The 23,415-nt window shown below is 41.7% G+C and overlaps 2 protein-coding genes across 3 annotated transcripts in view; both read left to right on the top strand.

Annotated features, from left to right (window-relative positions):
- Positions 1–8,704, top strand: part of MYBPC1 (myosin binding protein C1) — a 49,617-nt gene extending 40,913 nt beyond the window's left edge. The window contains exons 30-34 of the mRNA XM_064729972.1: positions 1,116–1,252; positions 2,150–2,336; positions 4,639–4,697; positions 6,140–6,146; positions 8,128–8,704. Of these exons, the coding sequence (XP_064586042.1) occupies positions 1,116–1,252; positions 2,150–2,336; positions 4,639–4,697; positions 6,140–6,146; positions 8,128–8,228 (491 nt within the window). The 3' untranslated portion in view covers positions 8,229–8,704. The remainder of the gene's footprint in view (positions 1–1,115; positions 1,253–2,149; positions 2,337–4,638; positions 4,698–6,139; positions 6,147–8,127) is intronic.
- A 4,232-nt stretch (positions 8,705–12,936) lies between these two features.
- The window catches only part of CHPT1 (choline phosphotransferase 1), a 20,560-nt gene continuing 10,081 nt past the window's right edge, over positions 12,937–23,415 (top strand). Inside the window, exons 1-3 of one of the 2 annotated variants that reach the window (XM_064737221.1) lie at positions 12,937–13,432; positions 21,813–21,960; positions 22,813–22,954. In XM_064737221.1, the coding sequence (XP_064593291.1) occupies positions 13,169–13,432; positions 21,813–21,960; positions 22,813–22,954 (554 nt within the window). In that variant the 5' untranslated portion in view covers positions 12,937–13,168. The remainder of the gene's footprint in view (positions 13,433–21,812; positions 21,961–22,812; positions 22,955–23,415) is intronic. The other variant, XM_064737224.1, reaches the window with a different exon arrangement.

Below are 23,415 nucleotides of genomic sequence, written 5' to 3'. Positions count from 1 at the left end.
ATCAGCTGTGCAGGCACTCCCTCCACTTCAGGCAGGATGCAACAGAAAAGCACAGCCCCTGCTTCACATCTCTTGAAGATGGGGCTAGGCAAAATCTGGTTCTGCAGTCAAAATCCTGACATTTCAGATGTCAATTGGAAATGGCACTGTAACCTTAAAAATCCCAAAACTTTCCTAGGGAAAAGAAATTCTAAAAACAATAGCTCACAGGATGAAAATCAAAGCAGTTTGCCTGAAAGGAAGAACACATGACTGCCATGATGCAGAGGACAGACACAAACCTGCACAACCCAGCTAGGCTGAAGACTCTGGAGTCATGAACAAGAGAATGGCTCTAGGAATTCTTTTTCAGCACTGCTTTACTTGCCCTTCTCATGAGAGCAAGTATCAGGCCTAAGCTGCACGGAAGTCAGTATGACAGCTTGGTTCAGCTTTCAGTGAAGCAAAGCTGCATAATGATACCTGTGCACAGGAATAGATGTCTGTCTGTCCAGCCACTTTAAATGCCAGCTGAATGTGTAGCTGAAGAGGATTTATTGGTGGTGATCTCCATTGCAGAGTGGAGATAAACTGGCAGTGACAAAATACATTTTACCACCATGTTTTCCTTGTTCAGACCCTGCATCCATTCACTGTAGTGTCAGCGCACTGTTTGAAGCAGAAAGAAAAATAGATTTTCAGACATAGGGACAGTTTATAATCAGAACAAACCACAAAAAATAATTGGCAGCAGAGTGAACAAGACTTGGCAAAGACAGGCATCCTGCAGTATATAGAGGATGTATATACAGAGGATCCATCCTGCTCTCTAGCATGCAGGGCATGCAGGCACAGACACAGAATGAACCTGTATTGCTTTGTGTACCACCTGCACAGGAAACAGAGACACTCTCAGACATCAATGCCATAGCATAATCAGGGAGGTGAGTAGCATAATAGCATAATCTGCTGGAGGTGTGCAGACCCACCTCCATCCTCCCCTGCTAGTGCAGCCACTGGAGTCACGTTGTACCTAAAGCAGTGCAGATCAGAACTGACTCTGTGCATTTAATGCACTTGGGTGTTTAACCACCTGCCAAGGCTCTTTATATGAATGTTTAATTTTCCCTTCACAGGTAAAGTGTACAAATACCCAGTGTACGATGACTTTGACTTCAGCGAGCGGCCGCTGTTCACGCAGCCCCTGGTGAACACGTTTGCTGTCGCTGGCTACAACGCCACCCTGAACTGCAGCGTCAGGGGCAACCCCAAGGTACAGCACAGCCCTGACAGCAGCACTGAAAACACCAGAGAGTTTAACCTCACAGGGAAAATTACATGCAACTTTTACCATTTAACTCACAGGCCAGGCTGAAGGCAAAGAGTCAGGTGTGGGTTCTAAAGAATGCAAAAATAAAGGAGCTGCTTGCCTGTGCTACAGGCACTACAATAGTGAATGACTCAGTGAAGGGGCAGAAACTCAGGAAAAGGCTGGGCTTTGTTTGGACTCTCCCTGACAACAGCTGCACAGTTAATATAGCAGTAAAACTTGCTACTAAAAACCACAATTATTATATATTCTATTAGCTCTATAAAGAGCTAATTATTCTCTAAGTTAGCAAATTGCAGGAATGCTCTGGGTGCCAGGTTGTTTCTCAGACCCACTGCACAATATGTCTTGCACTTTCTTTTGAATTGTGTCTTTTTGAGATCTTTTTTTTAGTGTGAGAAACTGAACTGGCCTAGTAAAATGAGAAATCCAACGTGCTGTTCACCCTTCACCTTCACAGTTTCTGACTGCAAATTACTGTATTTCCTATTGACTTAGAGTAATTGGATGTCAAAAGCTAATCATCAGATGTTTGCTATCATTACACAGTTCTTGTATTGATAACAGGCTTGCACTTATGACTTTAATTAGCTGATAAGAGCTGCACTGAAAAAGAAAGTGCTAAAAACTAGATGATGCAGCCAATGCTTATCTTTAAGATTCACAGGTTCCTTTCTATCACTACTTTATCTATTTTTTATCATTTCTTGATTACTCGGCTTTAACTGAACACCACAAAATAGGGGATAAAATATTTCAGTTCACAGCTTTGTGCATTTGGACTTCCTTGTTGTTGCTTGTTTGGCTGGTTGTTGTTGCTGTTGTTTTTCCTTACCACAGCCCAAAATAACGTGGATGAAAAACAAAGTGCTGATAATGAATGACCCGAGGTACAGGATGTTCAGCAACCAAGGCGTGTGCACCTTGGAGATCCGCAAGCCCAGCCCCTACGACGGAGGCACCTACACCTGCAGAGCTGTCAACGAGCTGGGAGAGGCAGAGGTGGACTGCAAACTGGAAGTGAGAGGTAAGAAGGGATGCAAAACACTGCAAACACCCTCTTTGCCTGAGAACTGTCCACAGAGCTGAAAGGATGCAAGGCAAGTGCAAAAGGAAGTTCAGCTTTCCTGCATTAAATTAAATTAGCTCTATTAGGACAAAATAATGCTGGTTGCTTTCATTTGTTCTGTTTCCATTTTCCATTCCATTCCAAAGTTTTGTGAATTTCAGGTAGTTTAGAATTAACTGGGATACCATGAATGGCAACAGGACTTGGATAGGATAACTAGTGAATAATCTCAGGACCATATTTTTCAGAAAATTACTTCCTAGGAAAAGATAGGGTCATATTTAGCTGGACTAATTCCTACCAAAGGCTTAGTTTCAACTGTGGAATAAACTGTTTCTCGAAAAATTATTCTGAGGTTATAAGTAAGGAAAACTGCCTAAAGACAGCTGATAGGAAGTGTCTAACTAAGGAATTCAGAGGTTATTTAGGTGACATTACTGCCATCATGCTAGTCTATAATTAAAACCACATTTAATATTTTTATGGATTGTGTTGTGTTTATTTCGCATTTCAGTTTCCATTCTCTGTATTTTCTGATGTATCTTGTCCCACAGCTCAGATTTGCCAGCAAGCAGACATTTCAATAAATGTTTTGTCTATGTTCAGTTGAACACTTCAATAATATAATGAAAATAAAAATAATGCATTTCTTAGTTTTTATTTTTTATTTTTAAGATACTGTATTTAAAAGGTGATGTCCTCATCATGGAAGTAAGATTGCTTTCTTTAATCACAAGCAAACTTTCTATTTCACAGCATAACAGAAGACCTCAACACCTGAGAAAGTTACTTTTCTATTTTTTTTATACTGAAAAGCCAAGTTATGTTATGTTGTTAAACGAACACAGCAGCTGAAGCTTAGCAAACCAGGATAGGCTCAGCGTCTGCTCTAGGCAAATATAGCAAATTACTCTTAAACAGCCAGAGTACAAAGACATCATTACACCTTATTTCTCTCTTCTATTGACTTACATGTTGATTTATCATCCTCTTAAGTTTCCCAGCCTGTTTGTTCATTTAGGAGGGCTCCCCAGATGACTGCTCGCCATGCTGATGCAGAGCAGAGACCTGTGGATTTCTGACTCACTGGAAATGAATTGCAGTCTGTGTGTGTGTTAGTGTGTGTTTGTTTTCATACGTACAGCTTTAAACCAGTTCAGCTTTATTCCAGCAAGTCAGACTACCAAAGTCTGGATTTGTAAGATGATGAGATAGAACTGAATGTTGTCGGAATAAGATTAACAGGCTCAAGGCTCTGATGCCTATCTGGGGAACCTACAAGCTATGGTGCTGTTACTACAGATAGTAGGTTTGACTTAACTAGTAAGTCATGCTAGTCCTGCTCTTGTGCTATGCAAGAGTATTTATTGTAGCAAGCATATTTCCTTATGCTGGCTAGAGTTACTTTTAGCCATCCATCTCTGAAATATTGGAGAACATAAATTTATTGTCCCTATATAAATACTCAGCCCCAAAAGTATCTGAACAGCCTAGGATTTCAGAGTGTGCATAATATTGGAATATTCTGGCTATGAATATTATCAGTATGCTACAATTTTCTACATTTTAGCCATTTTCTTACACTATTTTAGGTGTAAAATTAACCCCCCTAGCTGTTGCTAAATGTAATGCTCATTTCCTGAAATGTTTTAGTGATCCATATAAGCACAATAAAAATAATAAAAACTTTTTCTGTCCTCATAAGAGGTTTTTCATGTACTGGTGTTATTTCAGACATTCAATCTTCTGTTCTTTGGTTTTAAGTTTTGCTGAGTGAATTTAAAGATGGATGTTACATGGCCTACTCAGTACAATTACACATTTAGTGGCCTTTTTTTGTAAATGTGTTTGTGTAAAGAGTCATGTTATGGAGGACTCTTTCTCATCTATATTGAAAGATAATAACATACGCAGAATCTCATTACAAAAATACTGTATATATCTTTTGAGTTTGTTGAAATAGATCCCTAAATTTGGCTCTAAATCCCTCATTACAAGCACTAAAAAACTGATTCCTTATCAGCTTCACTGAGGTCGATGAAAAGAATTAGATAAGGTGCTGTGCTTCTTTTATCATGGAAAAAACAGCTTTGGAGAACCTTTATCTTAGAAGTGAAATAAAGGTTGGTGATCACTCTAATAATAGGTTGATGATGGCAAAGTTGCTGTATAAGAAATTTTATTTTTAAAAGGTGTTAAGATCAACTGAGAAAAATTTCAAATGCAAATAAATACCACTATAAATATTCTAATTCTGCAGTGATCTATCATGGAGTAATTAACCCAGGAGAACCACTCAGCTTGGCGGGGGATAATCAGGTTTACAATGCGCGTACTCCTCTGGACATTCCATTTCATTCCCACCCTCTCTTTCCACATGCAAATGCCTTTTCTGCATGCTAAGTGTGTATTTCTTTGCTTTTTTAGATTCAACTAGCTAGAGTCTCATGGCATACACTGTCTATGTCACATGAGCAAAGAAGGCCAAATTAATCAAGACAATATCCAACCATGGGTATTTAATATCAGAATTACTGAGGTTGTAGACATATTTCATAAAAGTACATGTATCTATAAAGAATTATTTAATCACTGTGAATATATTTGACTACAACACTTAGATCTTTCCAGGACAAAGAAATAAGCATTTCAAATAAACCAGCTCTCAATTAGTTTGTAGAATTATTGAAAGACCAGAAGTATCATAAAGTCATTTGCTGCACTTTAAAAAGGCATTCTTTATAGGGCATTTCTCTTTGATTACAAATTAGTGCTCAGAATGATAATCTGTTAAGTTCATGCCTGAACTTAAACCGACCAATTTTAAGGATGAAATCTTGATTCAATTACTTACAAGCAGAAAATTTTACTTTATTTACTTCATTTCTTCTAGAGCTTATTTTGCATTCAAGTTCGTTGGGGTTCAGAAAATTTGCCTCTTTCTATAGAAATGCCTCTTTCCTTGCACTCTTGCCCAGATTCAGACTATTAACAGTGCAGTTTTAAAATGACAGTGATGTCCAGAAACTGGTCTGCAATGTATTATAGACTTACGATTTCAGTCCTAAAACATGTTAGGAGATCAGACTGGATAATGTTTCCACAGCTTTCAAACTACTGTATTTTTCTTAAAAGGCTACAATAGGTAAAAAGTTCAGTATTTTTATAGATATAAACATAGATAAATGTATACATATATGGGTGTTTTATAGAGTAAAAATGTTTAATTAAAGGTAAGGGCTCCTACAGGGTAAACAGCATGCTTTAGTAATGTAAATATGGATATATGACAAAGTACATACTATAGTGCACAGGTATGTAATTAGTCTGTACTTGATTATTTTGCCTTACAGAGTTTCAACATACATATATATATTGTTCAGTGTTATGTGTGTGCCTTTTTTCCCCCCTAGTGGAAAATACTCTCTCTATATATATATGTATGTGGTAGCTTCTTTGAAGCTACATTTGGAAACTTTTATCATAAATATAATTTGGTTCCAATCTATACTTGAGACTAATTAGAGGTTTTTATAGTTACTTGTACCTATTAATCTAGCTTTTACATATTAATGATAATTTTGAAGTGGAACTGGATCCCTACCTTTTACTCTTCATGTGCTTCTATTCCCATATATTTTACATGACTAAGGATTAAATTATCACTTTGACATAATTGTAATAATAATTTCACTCAACATTTTCTCTCCACTTTTGTGTTTGCAATTAAACTGTTACTTCTCTTTCTCTCTCTCCCTTAGTTACACAGTAAGGATTTTTGAATGTATAGTGTCATCTAAGGTAAGCTTTCATATGGTTCTTGCATATGAAGCTTATGTCTGTTTATACGTCATACAATGTCTGCCTAGTATGGCATGATTTTCATTATGTCACTTAATGAAAATGTTAAATAAGTGAGTTAATTAAATAAGTTAATAAGTTAAATGTTAAATAAGTTAGCAGCATGATGGTTTTAAGGCATACAAATTCAGATTTTAGTAATTGCTTGTTATGGTAATTCTTAGTAGTACATCCCATACCTTCTAACGGTGCATGTTTCAATGGAATTTAACAGTGCATGACTTAGAATGATTAATTAGTACAAACAAAATGCAAGTAATAAAAACAGCATTATGTATTTACAGCAAGTTTTTTTTTATAGGAATATGCCTCTATGTAAACAAAATATTTATTTCAGCGTTAACTTCTTTTAAAAATGAATGATTTGTAGCTCGACTTGCACTCCATGAGCTGAAGGAATGCCAAAAACTGAAAGAATGCCAAAAAGCATGCTTTTTTCTTTTTTTTTCTTTTGGTCTGTATTGTGCATCTACCTAAGGTTGGGGGCGAACACTTCTGCCACAATGATGACATTAAATGAGACAGCACAGTCTCATAATCACTAGTAACTAATAGCACTTTAATTAAATAATCCTTGTCTTAATAAGGGTTATAAGTCCTTAAAAATCTGTACTCAGCATAAATGTTGTATGTAAGTATCAGCTCAGTTGCATTTAGCTGAAGCATTCAGTGTGTTTCTTCACCCTGGCAATGTACTTTTGCTTTAAAGCTTTTGGTGTGTTCCAGGAAAATCTCAGAAGGTAAGTGCAGCTGTCAGTGGGTGGTTTGCAACTTGCAGAGCACAATATTCATGCAGATTTGTGAAGGGAATAGTAATGGTGTATAGCTTTCGTAAAGCAATTTTCACCCTTTGTCTGGAGAAAGGGCAGATTCTAAAGTTTTTAGCAAAATATTTATCTTTCTCTCACTGTTTCTTCCAAACATCATCTAATTTAAATGAAACTAACAGGAATATTGGTGTTTAATTTTCATGGCTTTTACATCAGTGGCATGGGGCATCCACAACCACTATGGGCAACATGTGCCAGGGTCCCAGCACTTTCACAGTGAAGAATGTCTTCTTTTTGTCTAATCCACACCCACCCTTTTCCAGTCTGAAGCCACCACTCCTTGTCCTGTCACAACAGGCCCTTGTAAAAAGTCCCTCTTCAGCTCTCTTGTAAGTTCTCTTTAGGTACTGGAAGGTGCTCTGATGTCTCCCTGAAGCCTTCCCTTCCCCAGGCTGAATAGCCCAAATAAAAAGTGCAATTTTTAAGTGAATTTAAAAGCAAATCTAGAATGATTCCTCAGACTTCCCCAGCAGACGAAAATTTCAGCTTTCATAATCTCTCTCTCTGGACACTATACCTGAAATCCTGGCTTTTAAAATATGATTCTTTCATGGATGTCATCCCACTTGTCATTTTCAAGCAACATGGTAAATATTTTGCTAAATACCTAGAAACCATTATAAGACTCAAAACTAGAAGAAATTGAGTATCTCTGCATGTTTTTCACAACTCATCCTGGTCAGTGTTTCCTACATTGTTCCCCCTGCACTGACTTCCATCTCTGACCATACTCCACCCAGCGTGATGGAAAGCCAGGAGAGTTATTTGAAGTGAAGCTCATCATAAACTATTGCATGTGGTGAGATAAATGACTGAATATATGATACCCTAGAAATGAAATTCACCCTGCACAAGAGGACAGGAAAGGTCTGTACAGTATCAATTAAATAATGGGTACATGTCATACTGGACTTTTGAGCAGGGCTGAATTTTACCACATCTCAAAATATGTAACAGAGACTGACTAAACCTTGTCACTTATGCCAGAGAATAAAGGTGCAAAGCTGTTGCTCCAGAGACCTTCACTCTGAAGATTTTCCTGTTTTCCTTGCTTGTAGGTGGGCTTTCATTCTTCAAGCTATTAATGGATGGAGTGCCTCCGCACATCATTGACTCGTATATGCGTGAAGTGCAGGCAGACAAAACTGAAGGGAAGTGAGAGTCCGTCCACAGTGCTTCCTCCACTGCACTGGAAGCTGGTAGCAGAATAATAACAACATTTTAGTTCTTGCAACGACAGAAAAACATGTGTGGTGGGGGATTTTATGACCTGGGTTTTTTTCCCCTTAATTGTCCTTTTGTTTTCCCTACCTGCTCTTACTGAAAAGAAAGAATTACGCATGGATTGCTTTGAGGTTGAAATGAAATGAACTGAAGACAACACACGTTTTGTAATGTTCGGCTTTATTTTCTGTTTGGTATCGTGTTCTGGTTTTTAATGAGGAAAGAGGGGAAGCTGTGTAACAAGCACAAGGAAGCAGTCAGTCTGTTCTCAGTGGTACAAAGCATATCTTTCTCAGACTGGAAGTACATGGATTAGCCAGTAGATGTGCAATAAGATCCTTGGAATACATACCTCTGATAATGTATCTTATTCACCCAAGAATTGTTTAACAGAATATGGTTTTACTATAATGTAACTAATGCATATGTAATTAATGATCATTTAAGCTGAACATATCTTCCTATAGAAGTTTTGATTTCCTAAATCCAACCCACTGGTCTCTCAACTTAACTGAAATTGTTTTATTTAATGTACAATAAACATGAAGTGTTCAAGATCTATTAAGTTCTTGTTGACTTTTTTTTTTCTGTCTCATTTTACCACATTTCTTGTTTTATTTCCACTAACAGTATCAGCAGTCACCTAACCCAGTGGCTTACACCTTAAGATACATGACACAGAATGTGAGGGGATAAATGCTATCAATACATGCAACTTTTTATCTGTGCATTTTTCAGTATTTAAAATGTGATAAATGCCAGCCATGACAGCTTTCACCATTCTGGTTCCACTCCCTTCCCCCAGTAACTCTTGCAGCCGTCACATCAGAAAAGGGACTCAGACATAGCACTGGTGAGTTCACTGCGCATGGCAAAAGTACCTGAGATAAGGTAGAACAGCTACACTTCTTCTCCAACTCCAGCATCATTAAAATCCAAGTTCTTTAGGAGAGGGGCTGATTGTCCCTGAGTCTCCAGCAAACCCTGAAACATGAGAGACACAAGGTCACAAATATCTTGGCCAGGCTGTCAGTTCCTTATTGCCCTGACATTTATTTACCAATTCTCACTCTGGCTGTACAAACAGAGCAGGTTATGTGCTCACTGGCTAATGACTGATCTCCAATTAGGGTTTATAAAGATAAAGGCCTACTTAGACCAGTAGTACATCACAAGATGTTTATTTGATGTCAGCGCATTTTCAAACACTCAGCAGTCAGTAATTATGCAATAAAAAAAGAATGTGCTACTCTGAACTGCCACTCCTGAAGCAGTGTTTTCACAGCTGTGCTCCCACTTCTTTTGCTTTGGGGATCTGAGTGCCTTTTCCCACATTGTTCCGTAAATCTGACTCAGATAGATAGATAGACAGACAGACAGATACTTTTTTCTCACTTTATATCTTAGTGATTTCTTCTGCAGTGCTATCTGTGCAGGGAAGCAATTCTGCATTCCCAGTGATCCTGGACACCCCTCCACACCCCAGCTGCATTTCACCCTGCTCCTGCCAAAATCAATCCTCTCCCACACATTCATTCACACCAATACAAGAAAGAAAGCAACACATATACTAGGGAAAGAATTTCATACAGGATTAATAATTTCTGTTTATTCTGTATCTCACCAGTGAATTGAGATTCCCTTTATGTATTTTGAAGCACAGAAAGCTGCAGGAGAAGGTCAGTTTGATTAAATGCCATAGAGATTTAAGCATTTAAGTACGTGGCCCACATTTAAAGCAGTCTGTTATAGTCAGCACCAAAAGCTACAGTTTTTGTGAGTTTCTGCTTGTCAGTAAGCCCAAAAATGAAGCACACAGCAACCTGCACTTTGTATACATAACATTTACAGCTTCAAGGTTACATTTATCTGCCTCCTCAGTCTTAATATCCCACACATAACAGCCTGGAAGCCCAGCATAACCTCAGCTTCTGCCGGCTCTCTGTGGATGGAATTAGCCAGTCTAATTTCTCCCAGATGCCAGCGTTGTTAAACAACAAGCTGACCTAAGCTCCTTTTCCCTGTGCGAACAGTAAGCGTTGCACTCAGCTGCCCTCAATTCCTCCCCCTGCACCCCCTCGGGCTGGGGATGAGAGGAGGGGGCATTAACCTGCTCTAAATCCAGACTACACCGAGCAGCCACCACTCTGAATCAAGAATTAACTGAATTTCAGAGAAATTATTGGATGGTGTGGGACTGAACAGGGATTTCTAGGGATTTAAAACAGGCTGCAGAACCTTATTGGGAGAATAATAGAAAGAGAAGTTTTGGTTTATGACAATTTGCCCCATAGGATTCTCCAGGAATGATGTTTGGTGGATGTAATAGTGACCAAACCCAAAGAGTTAGGACAATGTTAATGAAACCAGCAATTAATATCAGCTATAGGAAAACAAAGAAGTACCAAACAGCCACTACAGGAGAAGCAACTTAGAGGGAACAGAAGCAACAGAATATCATGCTGTAGATGTGAATAATACTCCAAAGAAACTTCTCCAAAGCTACAGGGATTTCCAGGTAATTAGCAAACCTGAAAGAGATCAGAGGGCAGCAAATACGCAAATATATGTAAACACACATAGATAGACACACGAAGATGAATCAAAGTTAATCTAAAATATTTTAGTTTATTTTTAGTTTATTTATAATGAAGCCAGAAGAAAATATCTGGTCTTCTCTTGGCTCCTATTTGCTTTCTCTGCCAATGGAAGGTTATTTGGTATATAAATACAGAAATACAGCTCCATTCTCAAACTGGTATATGCGGATCTTGATACAGGCACTGCAGTTACCCATGTGCATTAAAAGAACACAGCTACTGCCAGCACACTTTACTGAAAAAAAATCTCACAAATACAAAGGAGAGAAATGAAAAAGAGACAAGTAATCTTTAAAAGATTATTTAAATTAGGATATACTGTTAATAAGGTCTTTATGAAGAGTCAGAATTTTTAAAGTATTCCTTTTATAAGAATAATTTTAAACTTCCTGACTTCCTTTTAGGGGGGAAAAGTGTAATATTAGTACATTTTACAGAGCATTGTGAAGGGACTCTCACTTAGTGAAAGTCTTTTGTTGCATTTTAAGATTCTGGAGCAAAAGGCATTCTATTTTAAGCACAGTGTACTTACTGTCACTTGACTTTCATGTCCTGCTTTCCTGACTGACAGGTAAAGCTGCTGCTTTGGTAGCAAAACAGTATCTTGAATGCTGAGGAAGCACTAGAAGATGAAACACACTGGACTTAAAATTCTGTGTTCCCCTATTCTATGCTTTGTTGAGGAATGCTTTTGAAATTAAAGCAAACAGCTCCCCAAGCCCAGTGATAAATTCAGTAGGGAATCTGTTTCTACCTCTAATGTGGCACTTGCTTTTTATGCAACTTCTTTCCCCAGTTTCTCTTTTCCTTCAGCTATCCAAAGAGCAATCTCTCCATAAATACCAGTTCTATTATGCTCATTGACCACACTGATGCACAGGATATTAAATCAAAGTTTTACCTTCTCCCAAATGTAGTGATTCCAGTGGACTGGGGATCTGACTGGTTGTGACGATGTCAGATTTCCCTTTTGCTATTCTCCAGTTGGCTGTAACTGAACCTTTCTTTACTATTTATATGTAAATCCAGACTACATATTCTCCTTTGCTAACAGCTCCTATCCCCTCTGCTTTGGTTTCTAAAGACAATTACTGCATCATACTGTTATTAATGATCTGTAAATTAAATCAGCTGATGAATGACATAGCACTTGGAATGCCCATAGCACACAGTAGGATTTGGAAATCACCACTTAACATGTGCCAAGCATTCCTGACTCTTGCAATAGAGAAACCTACTCAAACACATTATAACTTTATCAGTTGAAGTGAATCAGCTCCCTTTGAATAACAGGAAGCAGCTCTGTCCAGGAAACTGCAGTGTCTGGACAGAAAGCTGCACCCTCTGGCTCACAGTGGAGCAACTTAAAAAAAGAGAATTTCCAATACCAAGAAGATGCCATTGCATGTTGTATTTTTCACTTTCTACTTCAGCCACACAGCTTTTCCTTGACCTCACTCAGAAACCACACAACCTCCCGGCGATTCAGGGATCTAAAATCCTTCACATGACCAATTTAAATGATTTGATGCGCCACAGTTTCTCAAAAGGCACATTTGTTTGGAAGCACCCTCTCAAAGCAAGTCAAGGATGTGAAGAAAGCCCTGTGTAACACCGTGTGCAGTTGCTCCATAACATGTTAACACCAGAATCCCCGGGCAATGGGGAGGGATCCTTGGGTGATGCCGTGGGGCCACTGTCCCCGCAGGCACTGTCCTGTGGGCAGCAGCGATGTCACCTGCTGCTCAAACCCTGCCTTTATGCTCTGCTCCGGCAAAAATCCTTCTGGCCACCTGCTGCGTGCAGCCCCTCTGCATGATAAAACTTGTGAAAGGGAAGTGAGCCGAAATCACGGGTGGGAGCGGCACTCGTTCACCCCGCCGGGATGAGAGGTGCGCGCAGGGCCGCCTGTCCCCGGGGACAGCCCCGGCCCTGACCGCCCGCGGCCTGCGGAGGCGGCGGGACGGGCCCTGCCGGCCGCACCCGCTTCCCCCGCGGGCAGGGGCTTCCCTGGGCTTCCCCCGCCCGGGCATCCCCAGCCCCGCACGGCGCGGCGGGGCCGTGCCCGCTCCGGGGCCGTGAGAGCGCCGCGCGTTCGGGGCCAAGGAGCCAAAGCCGAGCCGGGGGCGAGGGCGTTCGCCACGCGTTGGCCGAGGCGGGGGCGGCCGTTCCCCTCCGGCCAAGGCGCTGTTGGGCGTCGGCTTCTTCCGCCGCTGCCCCCGGCTCTGCTCAGCCCCGCCCCGAGCGGCGGCGGCGGCTCCTTGACCCCGGTGCCATGCGTCCCGCTGGCGTGGGCATGGCCGTGTCCTGGGCGCTACCCGCGCCCCTCAGCCCGGCGCAGCTGAAGCGCCTGGAGCAGCACCGCTACAGCTCGGCCGGGCGCTCGCTTCTGGAGCCGTGGCTGCAGCCCTACTGGGGCTGGCTGGTGGAGCAGGTCCCGCGGGGGCTGGCGCCCAACGCCATCACCTTGGGCGGCCTCCTGCTGAACTGCCTGACGGCGCTGCCGCTCATCGCCTGCTGCCCCAGCGCCACGGAGCAGGTACCGCCCGACGCGGCTGCAGCCGGGCGCGGGGGCCGCAGCTCGGCTCGGCTCGGCCCGGCCTGGCTGGTGCCTCCCGGCGGTGCCCGGAGCCGGGGGCCGTGCCCGGCGCGGGTGCGGTGCCCTGGCACTTCGGGCTCCACCGCAGCGACACGCGTGGCCCGTCCCTCGGCAGGGAGGTTCAGGCAGGGCTGCGGGGCTCTCTTGAGCAATCAGCGGAGCGGCTCGCCCTGTGGGGCAGCAGGGGTCAAGCCTGAGATGGGTGTTAAAGTTGGAATGGCAAAACGCTGTAGGGATCTCGTGGAAGGACGAGGGTCCCCGCCCAGAGGGCCCCGTGGGGCCGCGGCTTTGGTGCGGCGGGCGCTTGGCCTGCACTGCGCGCTGTGGGGCGGAGGGCACGGCCGGGATCACCTGGGACAGGGACCCCCGCCTCCCACACAGCCCATATTGCATTCCATGGCTGGGAAGGGAATGTCCCCCCCTTGTCACACAGGGGCCGTGGGTGTAGAAACAGCGGCTGGTCATGACGGAGGTGCGGGATGTGCTCAGGAGCAGGGCAGGGCTGGACCACGAGACACGGCTGATGGCGCTTGGGCATCAGAGCTGCGGCTGGGCTGGGGAGCAGATGAATTTGCTGACCGCTGCTCAAATGTATCCCTCCTTGTGTGGGAAACATTTAATTGCTTTTACTTCTGGAGGGAAAACAGGCTTATTGTCGTGGGCAGGTGCTACTCTCACTTGACCTGCAGTGCCTACAGTTTCTCAGTCAATTTCAGGAACTCCATCAGAGCTTCCCAGCCTGTTGCAAGTTTCCCACTGCAGAGTCTTACTGGTAGTTAGAGTAGAAAATAGCTGGGGGAAATTGCTTTATGTGGGTAAAATACCTTGAGTAAAATACCCAAATACTTGGTATTACCCAATTACTTGGTTAAAATACCTTGTTGCCGTTGTTTATCTTGTGTTCTGATGGGGTTAAATTCTAACAACAGAGGTTGGCGGTTGGTTGGGACTTTTTAATACCATAGCTTTACCCTGGTGAGTATTCTTGTCAGAAGAACATTTCTTTTTCTCTAGTTACTGTGCCGTCTGTGTTAGCAGAGGTGTTTGTGGCAGACATATCAGGAAACTTATCCAGATCGAAATTACCTTTGGTTTGGTCTCAGGGTACCCTAACCACTCCCCTGATACACATCACCCTGTAGAGGCACCCAGGCAGTAAAAGAGAAGACGGAGATGACAGTGAATGGTTGGAAACTACAGATGGTCTTCTAGTCCCACTTTCAGAATTAAAATGGTTGTGTACTGCTACTAATACTACTTTAGCTTAGTATTGTGATGAGAATATCAGTTGTGCCAGCTGTCTGAATGAATGCTCATTTTAGCTTTTTCTCTTTGCTGTTCAAAACTAAAAGCAGAAAGTAAATTTTACTTAAGTTATTTTTCCTTTGAGGACTCTTGTACAAAAAGAAAAAAGTTATGTTGCTGATATCCAGGGAACTATTCCTTCCAGGAAAACTTAGGTTGGATTTTAGGAACTTTTCTGTTACTAGCTGGATTTTATAAGAAGCTATAGTTTGGACTACACATTTGTGTTCAGATATCAGTATATCCTTTATAAACATGCAGTGTGGATCCTGTTGTTTTGTTTGTTGCCTCTGCTCTGTGAGAACAGCCCTGATTTTTCTCTTGCTGCATCACTTAGAAGCATCATTCTCCCTCCAGCTTGTTTAATGACTCAGCTTGTCTTCTGCCTAAGTTGAGATCATGTTTCTGGATGGCTTTTTGAAAAAGCTAAAGCTGTTGCAACACTGGCAGGTGCTGCATGCACTGTTGTAATACCTGCTCTGTAGTTTTGACTGGGATGTGTTGGCTGGAAGGGATAGGTGGAGCTGACAATTATGTTAAAGATGCTTGAAATCACAGACTGAACTAATACCCTAGTGCACTTCAACAGCACCTCTTTCCATCATGTATGTGGCTTGATCACCTGGACAAACATCCAGGTGGACAAACACCCATTGTTTATGACATTGTTATAGTCTCACAGGTAGGAGCACTGAATAGAAGACTTGGATAAAGTAACAAGAACTTTTGGGTTTTGGGTTAGGGGATTTCTTTTGAGTTGGTTAATGTGGTTATTCCCTATTCCTTAGCCAATCTTAAATGGGCATTTTGGTTAAGCATTTATTGAAAACACAAAAGTCTTGATGTTTGTACAAACCATCCAAAACAAGGCTGGTAGTTGAAATCCCTCAGAGAGCAGCTGCTAACAGATGCTTAGAAAGGAGATCTTTCTCCAGTGTATATATATATATACCTGTATATATAGACCTTTGCAGCTGCCAGAAGACTGTGGCTTAGCAGTTTCTCTGCAAGGGATTCTGTTTGAGTTACTTACTAGAAAGCAGGTCACAGATCTGTTTCCCCACAGACACTTTCCACCTTGTGATTTTGCCTGCTGAATTAGTTGTTCTGAACCTGTTTGTACTTTCCGCTTCCATTTTGTCCTATTGCAGTGATTTCCATCATTTCCCTTCCCCAATAAAATTAATGCCTCAAACCACAAAATGCTCTCTTGTTCTCCTAACATGGAGCTGTTATTTTTCTATACACTGTCCTTTTTATCTTCATCAGTATCAGCAGCTACTGAAAACCTGTTTGTTACTGACTGGCACAGTATGTTTTGGAATTAGAAAATATTGTCTGCTTCAATAACGTTTCCTTGCCTAGGAGGAACATGATTTTTGTATCACTGTCTCCTTAAAGTGCATGTTTCAACATAAACTTTCTTATTCACAGCTAAATGAGAAGGTGCACTCTTCAGGCATTATTGTAACCATGATTCAGGTGCACATTTTTATTTTCCTAATCTCTGTAATTTAGGACAGCAATCTATAAAAACAGTATCCAGGTGTGGTGGTGGAGAGGACACCACCTGCACATTTCATGTTCTGTGGAGTGCTAAAATATTGTTTTCACTGTGTCTGCAGCCTGGGTTGTGTTTCTGGTTTTTTCTTTCTTTTTTTTTTTTTTATTGACACTCATTGGGAAATATTTAGGAATGAAAACTCTTGCTGACATTAAGTAAGAACAATGTGTATCTGGTGCATTAGAGTGCAAAAGGAGCAGTTTTTAGGTGAGGATTTCTATTTCATCCCCACCATAAGACAGTGAATTGTTTTGCTCTACTGCTAGCAGACCACTCTGAAGCAGCTCGTCAATTCATAAGGCTTTGCAGGGGAATCTTGCATATCCTTCCCCTTTCTGGAGAAAACCAGGAAGAAAACTGACTAAACATCATAACATTCTTAAAAAGGAGAAAGGAAACTTTGATCCTCTGTTTTCATGATTGCCCGTGGAGGAGTCTAGCTTTGGTAATCCTTCAAGATCAGCCACAGGTCGCTCTAAAATCAAAGAATAGCTGGGTGGAAGAGACCTTTAAAGGTCCAGCCTCTGTCCAGCCTCTCTGCCAGCAGCAGGGACATCTTCAGCTAGATTGGGTTGCTCAGAGTCCTGTCCATTCTGACCTTGAATGTTTCCAGGAATGGGGCATCCAACACCTCTCTGGGCAACCTGTGCCAGTGTTTCATGGCCCTCATCATAAAACAAAAAATCTTTCTTATATTTAGTGTAAATCTGCCCTCTTTATAAAGTCATGTAATTGTAGAATGGTTTGAGAAGCTAGAATTTCAGACAGAAGTGCATGCTGTAATTATTAGATTGTATTGAATTATAACTATTTGAAAATAATTCTTGAAGCACTTTCAGCATGATCTAAGCAAAGAGCTGGGAACAGAGGAAGACAGGAAGAGAAAAGGATGGATTATGGATTTGCTTTTTTGGGCAGTGATAGGAAAAGGGGGCAGGGGCCCAAGGGTTCTCCTGCAGGGAGCTAAGGGAAGGAAGGGATCCTTGTGGTGGCTGGCTCTGTAGGATTGTTCAGGAAATGGTGCAGTGAGTTTATAAAAGGGTGTCATACCTTGCTGAAATGTGCTGTTTAGAAAGCCTTATATCTAGGGAAACCAAAGAGCAGGGAAGGGTCTGAGTGCCTTTACCTGGCTCTGCTATCAGCTGTTTGGTGGGAGAGGAACACTGGCGAGATGCTGTCTCTGCCTCTCTCTCTTTCAAAAAAACTTTAAAAGAAAAACAACAGCAAACCCAAACAAAGAACTGACCCACCTTTAAAATGAAAGAGGCCTGCCAGAGAGCAGAATGAGAGGAAGATATTGACAGGTATGATATTATGTAAACAGCAGGGACACAGCTGAGCTTTGTGGGAGAGAGAGTAGAGAGGTAGAAAAGAAGTTAAACTGGAGCAGCTGGTATGAGCAGGGCATGTGTGTGGGGGGCAGGGGAGGAGAGCATGGAGGAAAAAGCATTACCTGACTTGGCAAATAAATGTGAAGCACTGAGTGGAGTGGGAAATTCAGCCAAAACCCACAAGAGGGGAACAGGTCAGTTGTGAATGGGAGAAGGAGGTTATTTGGCATGAAGTAAGGAGGGCAGGAATCCTGACACAGAAGGATGAGAGCTCTCAGACAGGGCTTGTTGGAGAGACAAGGATGTTAAAGGAATGCAGAGTCTCCTTGGTATGCATGAAATGCACTTGGAGTATGGTACAAATAATTATTTGGTTATTATTTTTTTCATCCATGCTGCCTTCCCTGCTGTAGCTCAGGTTTGAACAGCCCCTTCCCTCTTCTTGCTGTCAGTGCAATTGCACAGTGGTTTGTGCTGAACAGAAGCGTGGGAAATGACCATGTTTAGGGGAAGTCCAGTCAGAATGTCTCCCTCTGTTCTGGCTCTGGTCCAGAGAGGTGCCATGTAAACTAGGGCAACACTCTTAGGCGTGGATTGAGGAAGTGAGATTATGGCTAAACGTGATGAGTAATTAAGGAACTGAATCTTTAAATACTGCACAAGCTTGGCCTGTTGAATTCTCTGGATTTGAGAGCTGTGCTTGAAACTATTTCTAAGAGGTTTCCCTGACACTTGCAGTCTTTTGCAGATGTCCCTGCTCTTTTGTGGGGTTTAATCATGGGAGTAGAAAAATGCCTGCTGTTCTACCCCCATTTTTTCCTGAAGGAGAGGCATGTCACCCATCTCTATCAAATACTTCTTGTACATGGCTATATTTTGACATGCTCTGTGTTAACAGATGACCAATTCTACTGTATAGAATCTGTGTGTGACAGAATTCTGGGGTTGTAGTATTTTCAGACACCCCTTTGAGCATCCCCCTCTCCCTCCCTGCCTCCTCCCCCTCAGGTTTCTGTTCTCTTCTAGTTCTGTGAGAATAGCTCCTAGGTCTGGCCAAATAATACATTTGCTTGGGCAGGATATAACTTTGGGCAGAGGTAATAAACACCTCATCAGTGAAAAGCTGATGATTATTGGGAGCCTCCTGACCTTTCTGCTTAGCCATGTCAGCATTCTCAGATGCTCCCACTTCTCTAATTTGAAAACTACTTGGGTCCAGTGTGGGAAGCCATCAGGGGACATAGAAGGCAAAGGAGACATCAGCAGGAGCTGTATTGGGAGGGTGGATAGCAGAGAAAATCCATGGTTATTAGGAATCTTTGGAGATTTGGAAAACTGTGTTTTACCAGTGAAAACATTAGAGCTGCTAAATGATAGTTGATCACAAGTGAATTTTGGTTCTTACCACTCTGGTTTAGATTTGCTAGGGATGAAATGCTCCAGATAGTGTTTCTAAGCTTTCTGACATATGCTGTTCTTACTAACATAAGTAAGAATTATTTTTCCTTTCTTTTTAACTGGTGGGGATCCTGATACATCTGCTACAGGTGCTACTGGATACAGATGATCCTCACTGGGAAACAGATGAAAGTGCTCACCCTTTGTCCAGATCAGCAAGGGGCAGACAGAGAGCTTGAGGGACTCTTGCTTTGATTTGTCCCAGTAGGAGCTAATGCAAACAGACTTGGATCAGCCTGAATGATCATAGCTGTACCATAACTTGCAACTGGACAAAGATACTGTTTTGTCATAAAGCCCTAATAGGAGAAGTTTGAGTTAAAGCTGATGTATTTGTTTATTTTTGCATATATTGTGTTATGCTTGCTTTGCAAGAAGCTAAAGGTAGATCTCAAGCTGTCTTTTCATAATTAATGGAAGTTTGTCACCATAAGGACTCCTCACACTGCAGATGACCTTTGTGGCACTTCACAGAAATACTGCTGATAAAATTGGCTGTGTCTTTCAAACACTCCTTTAAAAGACAGCAGTGCAACCAGTGATTTCTCATGGCCTTTCTGCTCATTGGTCTGGAGCTGCTGTGTTTGAGATTCTCTGTTATTCTCCATGTGACAAAGTTAGTCTGAAAGCCAGTGTATGTACTGTGGTCACTTTATTATGTGGATTATATCACAGCTAAAATTATCTCAGCTTCAACAAAGTCCTGACTGTGCTTTTATGTTCTGAAGTACCTGAGCAATGACTGACAGCCCTCTATTTTTGAAGGATGCAGAGCAAGTGGAGGTAGCTGCAGACCCCTGCACTGTGTGAGACCAAGTGAGCTCGTGCCATGAGAGACCCTTGAGTTCTCTGTGCCTCTCTGGGGCTTCTGGTGATCCTCAGTCCTGGGGTAGCTACAGGCACCTCCTGTCCTCTACAGGCTCTATCCTTTCCCCTTCATTAGAGGAGTGAAACTTTTTCAAAAGGTTTTAGGTGAGGCTAAAACTTTCCTCCCTGGTTTAACCACACCCCCCAAGACAAGACAAGATTCCTTTGTTTAATTAATTAAACTAAAAGGGAGAATAAACCTAGGAAACTCAACTAATTCCATCACTAAGCATCAAACTTATATTGCTGTCCTCACTTGACCTGGATTTCTACAGTGTGATCTTTGCAATGTCCATTGGAATAATATTTCCTCATCCTCTTTCACCTGCTTAAGGCTTCCTACATGATCTGTGATAACAATTTTTCTTGGTTTCCTTGGATTAAGGGAGGAGACAGCCTTGCCAGTTTTGAAGAATGTTTAAAGTGTTCTAGATTTTCATTTGCATACAAATCCAGAGCTTGCACCTAAAGTGAATTCCTGATGTTTTGGCTGTCTTTTCCTTCAAAGCTGGGTGAAGCAGCAACCAGTTGACTTTGATAACAGTGTATCAGCCAGCCTGAAATACATGAGAAATTCTTAAATAAAAGCAAAAATGCTATTCAGAGCTGGACTTTCCTTAAGCATGTGGCTGCTAAGTGTGTTTTGTGACCAGTCTAACTGCTGCCATTTTCCCTTCTTCCCCAGCAGTCACACTGGGTTTAGTTGAGTGTGGACAAATCTCAGCACACTGAGATCTGATCTGCTGTCTAATCTGCTTAATAGCCTTTACTGGTCTTAGGAAATACACGGGCAAATGTTGGTCAATCTGTGCTACAGGAGAGGAGTTGCAGAGGTGCAGCAGCACCACAGCAGCTGTCCCTAAGCAGGGAATGGAAAAGGATTCAGCTCTGTGCCTGCCTGTGGGTGTTTGCTTGTTTAATCTGCAAGTTGCATTGCCAGCATTTTTACCTGACTTCATTTTTGTCAACAGTACTCCTGAATGCTAAGGGAAGTACTGGAAACTACATGAAGTAAAAATGTTGCCTGTGCTTTGTTCCAGAGGGGTTTGAAATAATTTTAAACAAAACCTAATTTCTAGATGAAGCCAGACTGACTGTGCATATGAAAACAGTGCTTTTCAAAGGAATGACTGCAGAACAGTTCCTTTGAACCTAAGAGTGGTCTTAATTTAACAGCTTGGTTTGAAAATGATGTATATTAAGTAGATAGTTTCTCCTTCAATTTAGTGAATTCCTTTTTTTTTTATGCCCTGTCAAAAATGCCTAGGTAGTCAATTTTTGTGTGTTGGAAAAAATATCTTTCCCTAAAGGCTGAAGTCTTTATTTAGTAAAAAACTTGGTGTTTTTATATCTGTATGTTGTAAATATGAGGAAATCATCTACATGTCTGTGACACAAACTGCTGAAAGCTTTAGTAAGTGCATTGCTACTACTTTCTTTTTTAAAGATGATTTTTATTTTTATAACATTTTCCAGCACAAAGAATGCAACTAATCACAGAAACACTGTGGATTTAAGGTAGAAAAGAAGGTCAGTTGATGCAGAAGAGGGGCCAAAGTTTTGGGTTTGTTTTTGTTTAAATAAATAGAAGGACTGGTGTATCTGAAGTAGTTCATTACAGTAGCTACTACAATCCATATAGATATTAGTGCAAGATGTTGGGTTTGTCCATTAAGTAAGAAATAGCGCAATATTGTACAGTTTTGTGGTGAATGGTATTTTACCTTCAATGAAACAGATTATTCCCTAAGAAATTGGGAACAACCTGGTGACCTTTTATGTGAATCTCTTTCAGGCACCTTTTTGGGCCTACCTCCTGGGTGCAGTAGGACTTTTTATCTACCAGTCTCTGGATGCCATTGATGGGAAGCAAGCCAGAAGAACAAACAGTAGTTCTCCCCTTGGAGAGCTCTTTGATCATGGTTGCGACTCTATTTCCACAGGTAACCTCCATTTACTGTCACACATCCTAGTTTATAAAAGTTGCCTGTTTTCAGGAGCAGCTGATTAATCACAGAATTGTTGAAGTTGAAAAGGACCTCTGGAGATCATCTAGTCCAAACCCCTGCTCAGAACAGGGTTTTTTAGGATAACTTCTCCATCTCCTGACCTTTGCATCCCTGGCCAGTAACAGGGGGTATTTTAGAAGTTCTTTGGCTGATGTTGGGTAAGATGTGTTCTGCTCTTATCTAACTGCATCTTCACATACTCCCCTTTAGGAGTAAGGTGCCAAAATATCAGTTTGGTAATAGGGCATCCAGCCTGGCACTTACAGGAAGGGTGATTTATACTCCTTAGAAGAAGTAGTTTTAAAAAAGTTGGGAGTCCTTAAAAAGCAAGCCTTGCTGAGTTTCACTTTCCATAACTGAGCTGCTGTTGGTGCCAGTGCCTGTAGTTCCATAAAGCTCAATGGCTGAGACAGTTGCTGTGGGAATTGGTGGCTTCTTTATGTGTCACTTCCCAGAGAAGTGCAGCTGCCAGTCTCCCTGAGCTTGGCCCTTCAGCTGAAGTTGTTGGTGTTGCAAAGAACACGAGATGGCAAGGCCAGGAGGAGGGAGAACAACCACTGTAGGCCAGAGGGCAGGGCCCTGCCTTGGCAGAAAAGGAGTGCTGTGTTTTGGTTTCTCCTACCAGGACTGCCCCTGAGGGTCAGCTACTCAGTAAATTATCAGTCATAGCATTACTTTGTTAGAATGATGTAAAATGTCTTGTATTTTTATTTATTTATATAATTAATTTCTCTTAACTTCAAGCAAAGAGGATATATGATTAACATATTCATTTCTGCTTTTCAGTATTTGTTGTCCTTGGATCCTGCATAGCGATCCGACTAGGATCAAATCCTGACTGGTTGTTTTTCTGTTGTTTTGTGGGACTGTTCATGTTCTATTCTGCTCACTGGCAGACATACGTATCAGGCATACTAAGGTTTGGAAAGTAAGTAGGTATCATTAGAACTACATCTGGCTTAATGTCTGAGACTGCTAGCTCCTTGATTTCAGTTTCTTCCTACTTTATTCCCTGCTTTCTCTTTTTCTTATCTTCTTTCTCATCTCCCTTGCAATCCAGCAGACTTGTGTTTTACCTGACAAGAACTTGAATCTCTGTATAATACTGAACTCTGCTGTTCTTTTAACAGCTGATTTTAGCTCCATATGCTTTGTTTGCATGCATTTGGCTCTTTTTTCTGCAGATTTGTTGTCAGAACCCATACAAGCACCGTGCAGGCTCAGGCCAGAGGTCTTGTTTACATTGCAGACAAGTGCCCTGTGTAGGAGTAGGGACAGAGCAAGCATTTGGGAACCTCCCTTTGTAATCTCCCAGCTAGAACAGTTTCAGCCCCAGGGAACTCTAAACCACATGCATTTTAGAGAAATTCTCCTGCTAATGGGTTTCCC

Source organism: Zonotrichia leucophrys, chromosome 1A (assembly GCF_028769735.1).
Source record: "Zonotrichia leucophrys gambelii isolate GWCS_2022_RI chromosome 1A, RI_Zleu_2.0, whole genome shotgun sequence".
Classification (NCBI taxonomy): Eukaryota; Metazoa; Chordata; class Aves; order Passeriformes; family Passerellidae; genus Zonotrichia; species Zonotrichia leucophrys.
The sequence above is the reverse complement of the archived record's forward strand: the minus strand, read 5'-3'. Positions and strand labels throughout refer to the sequence as shown.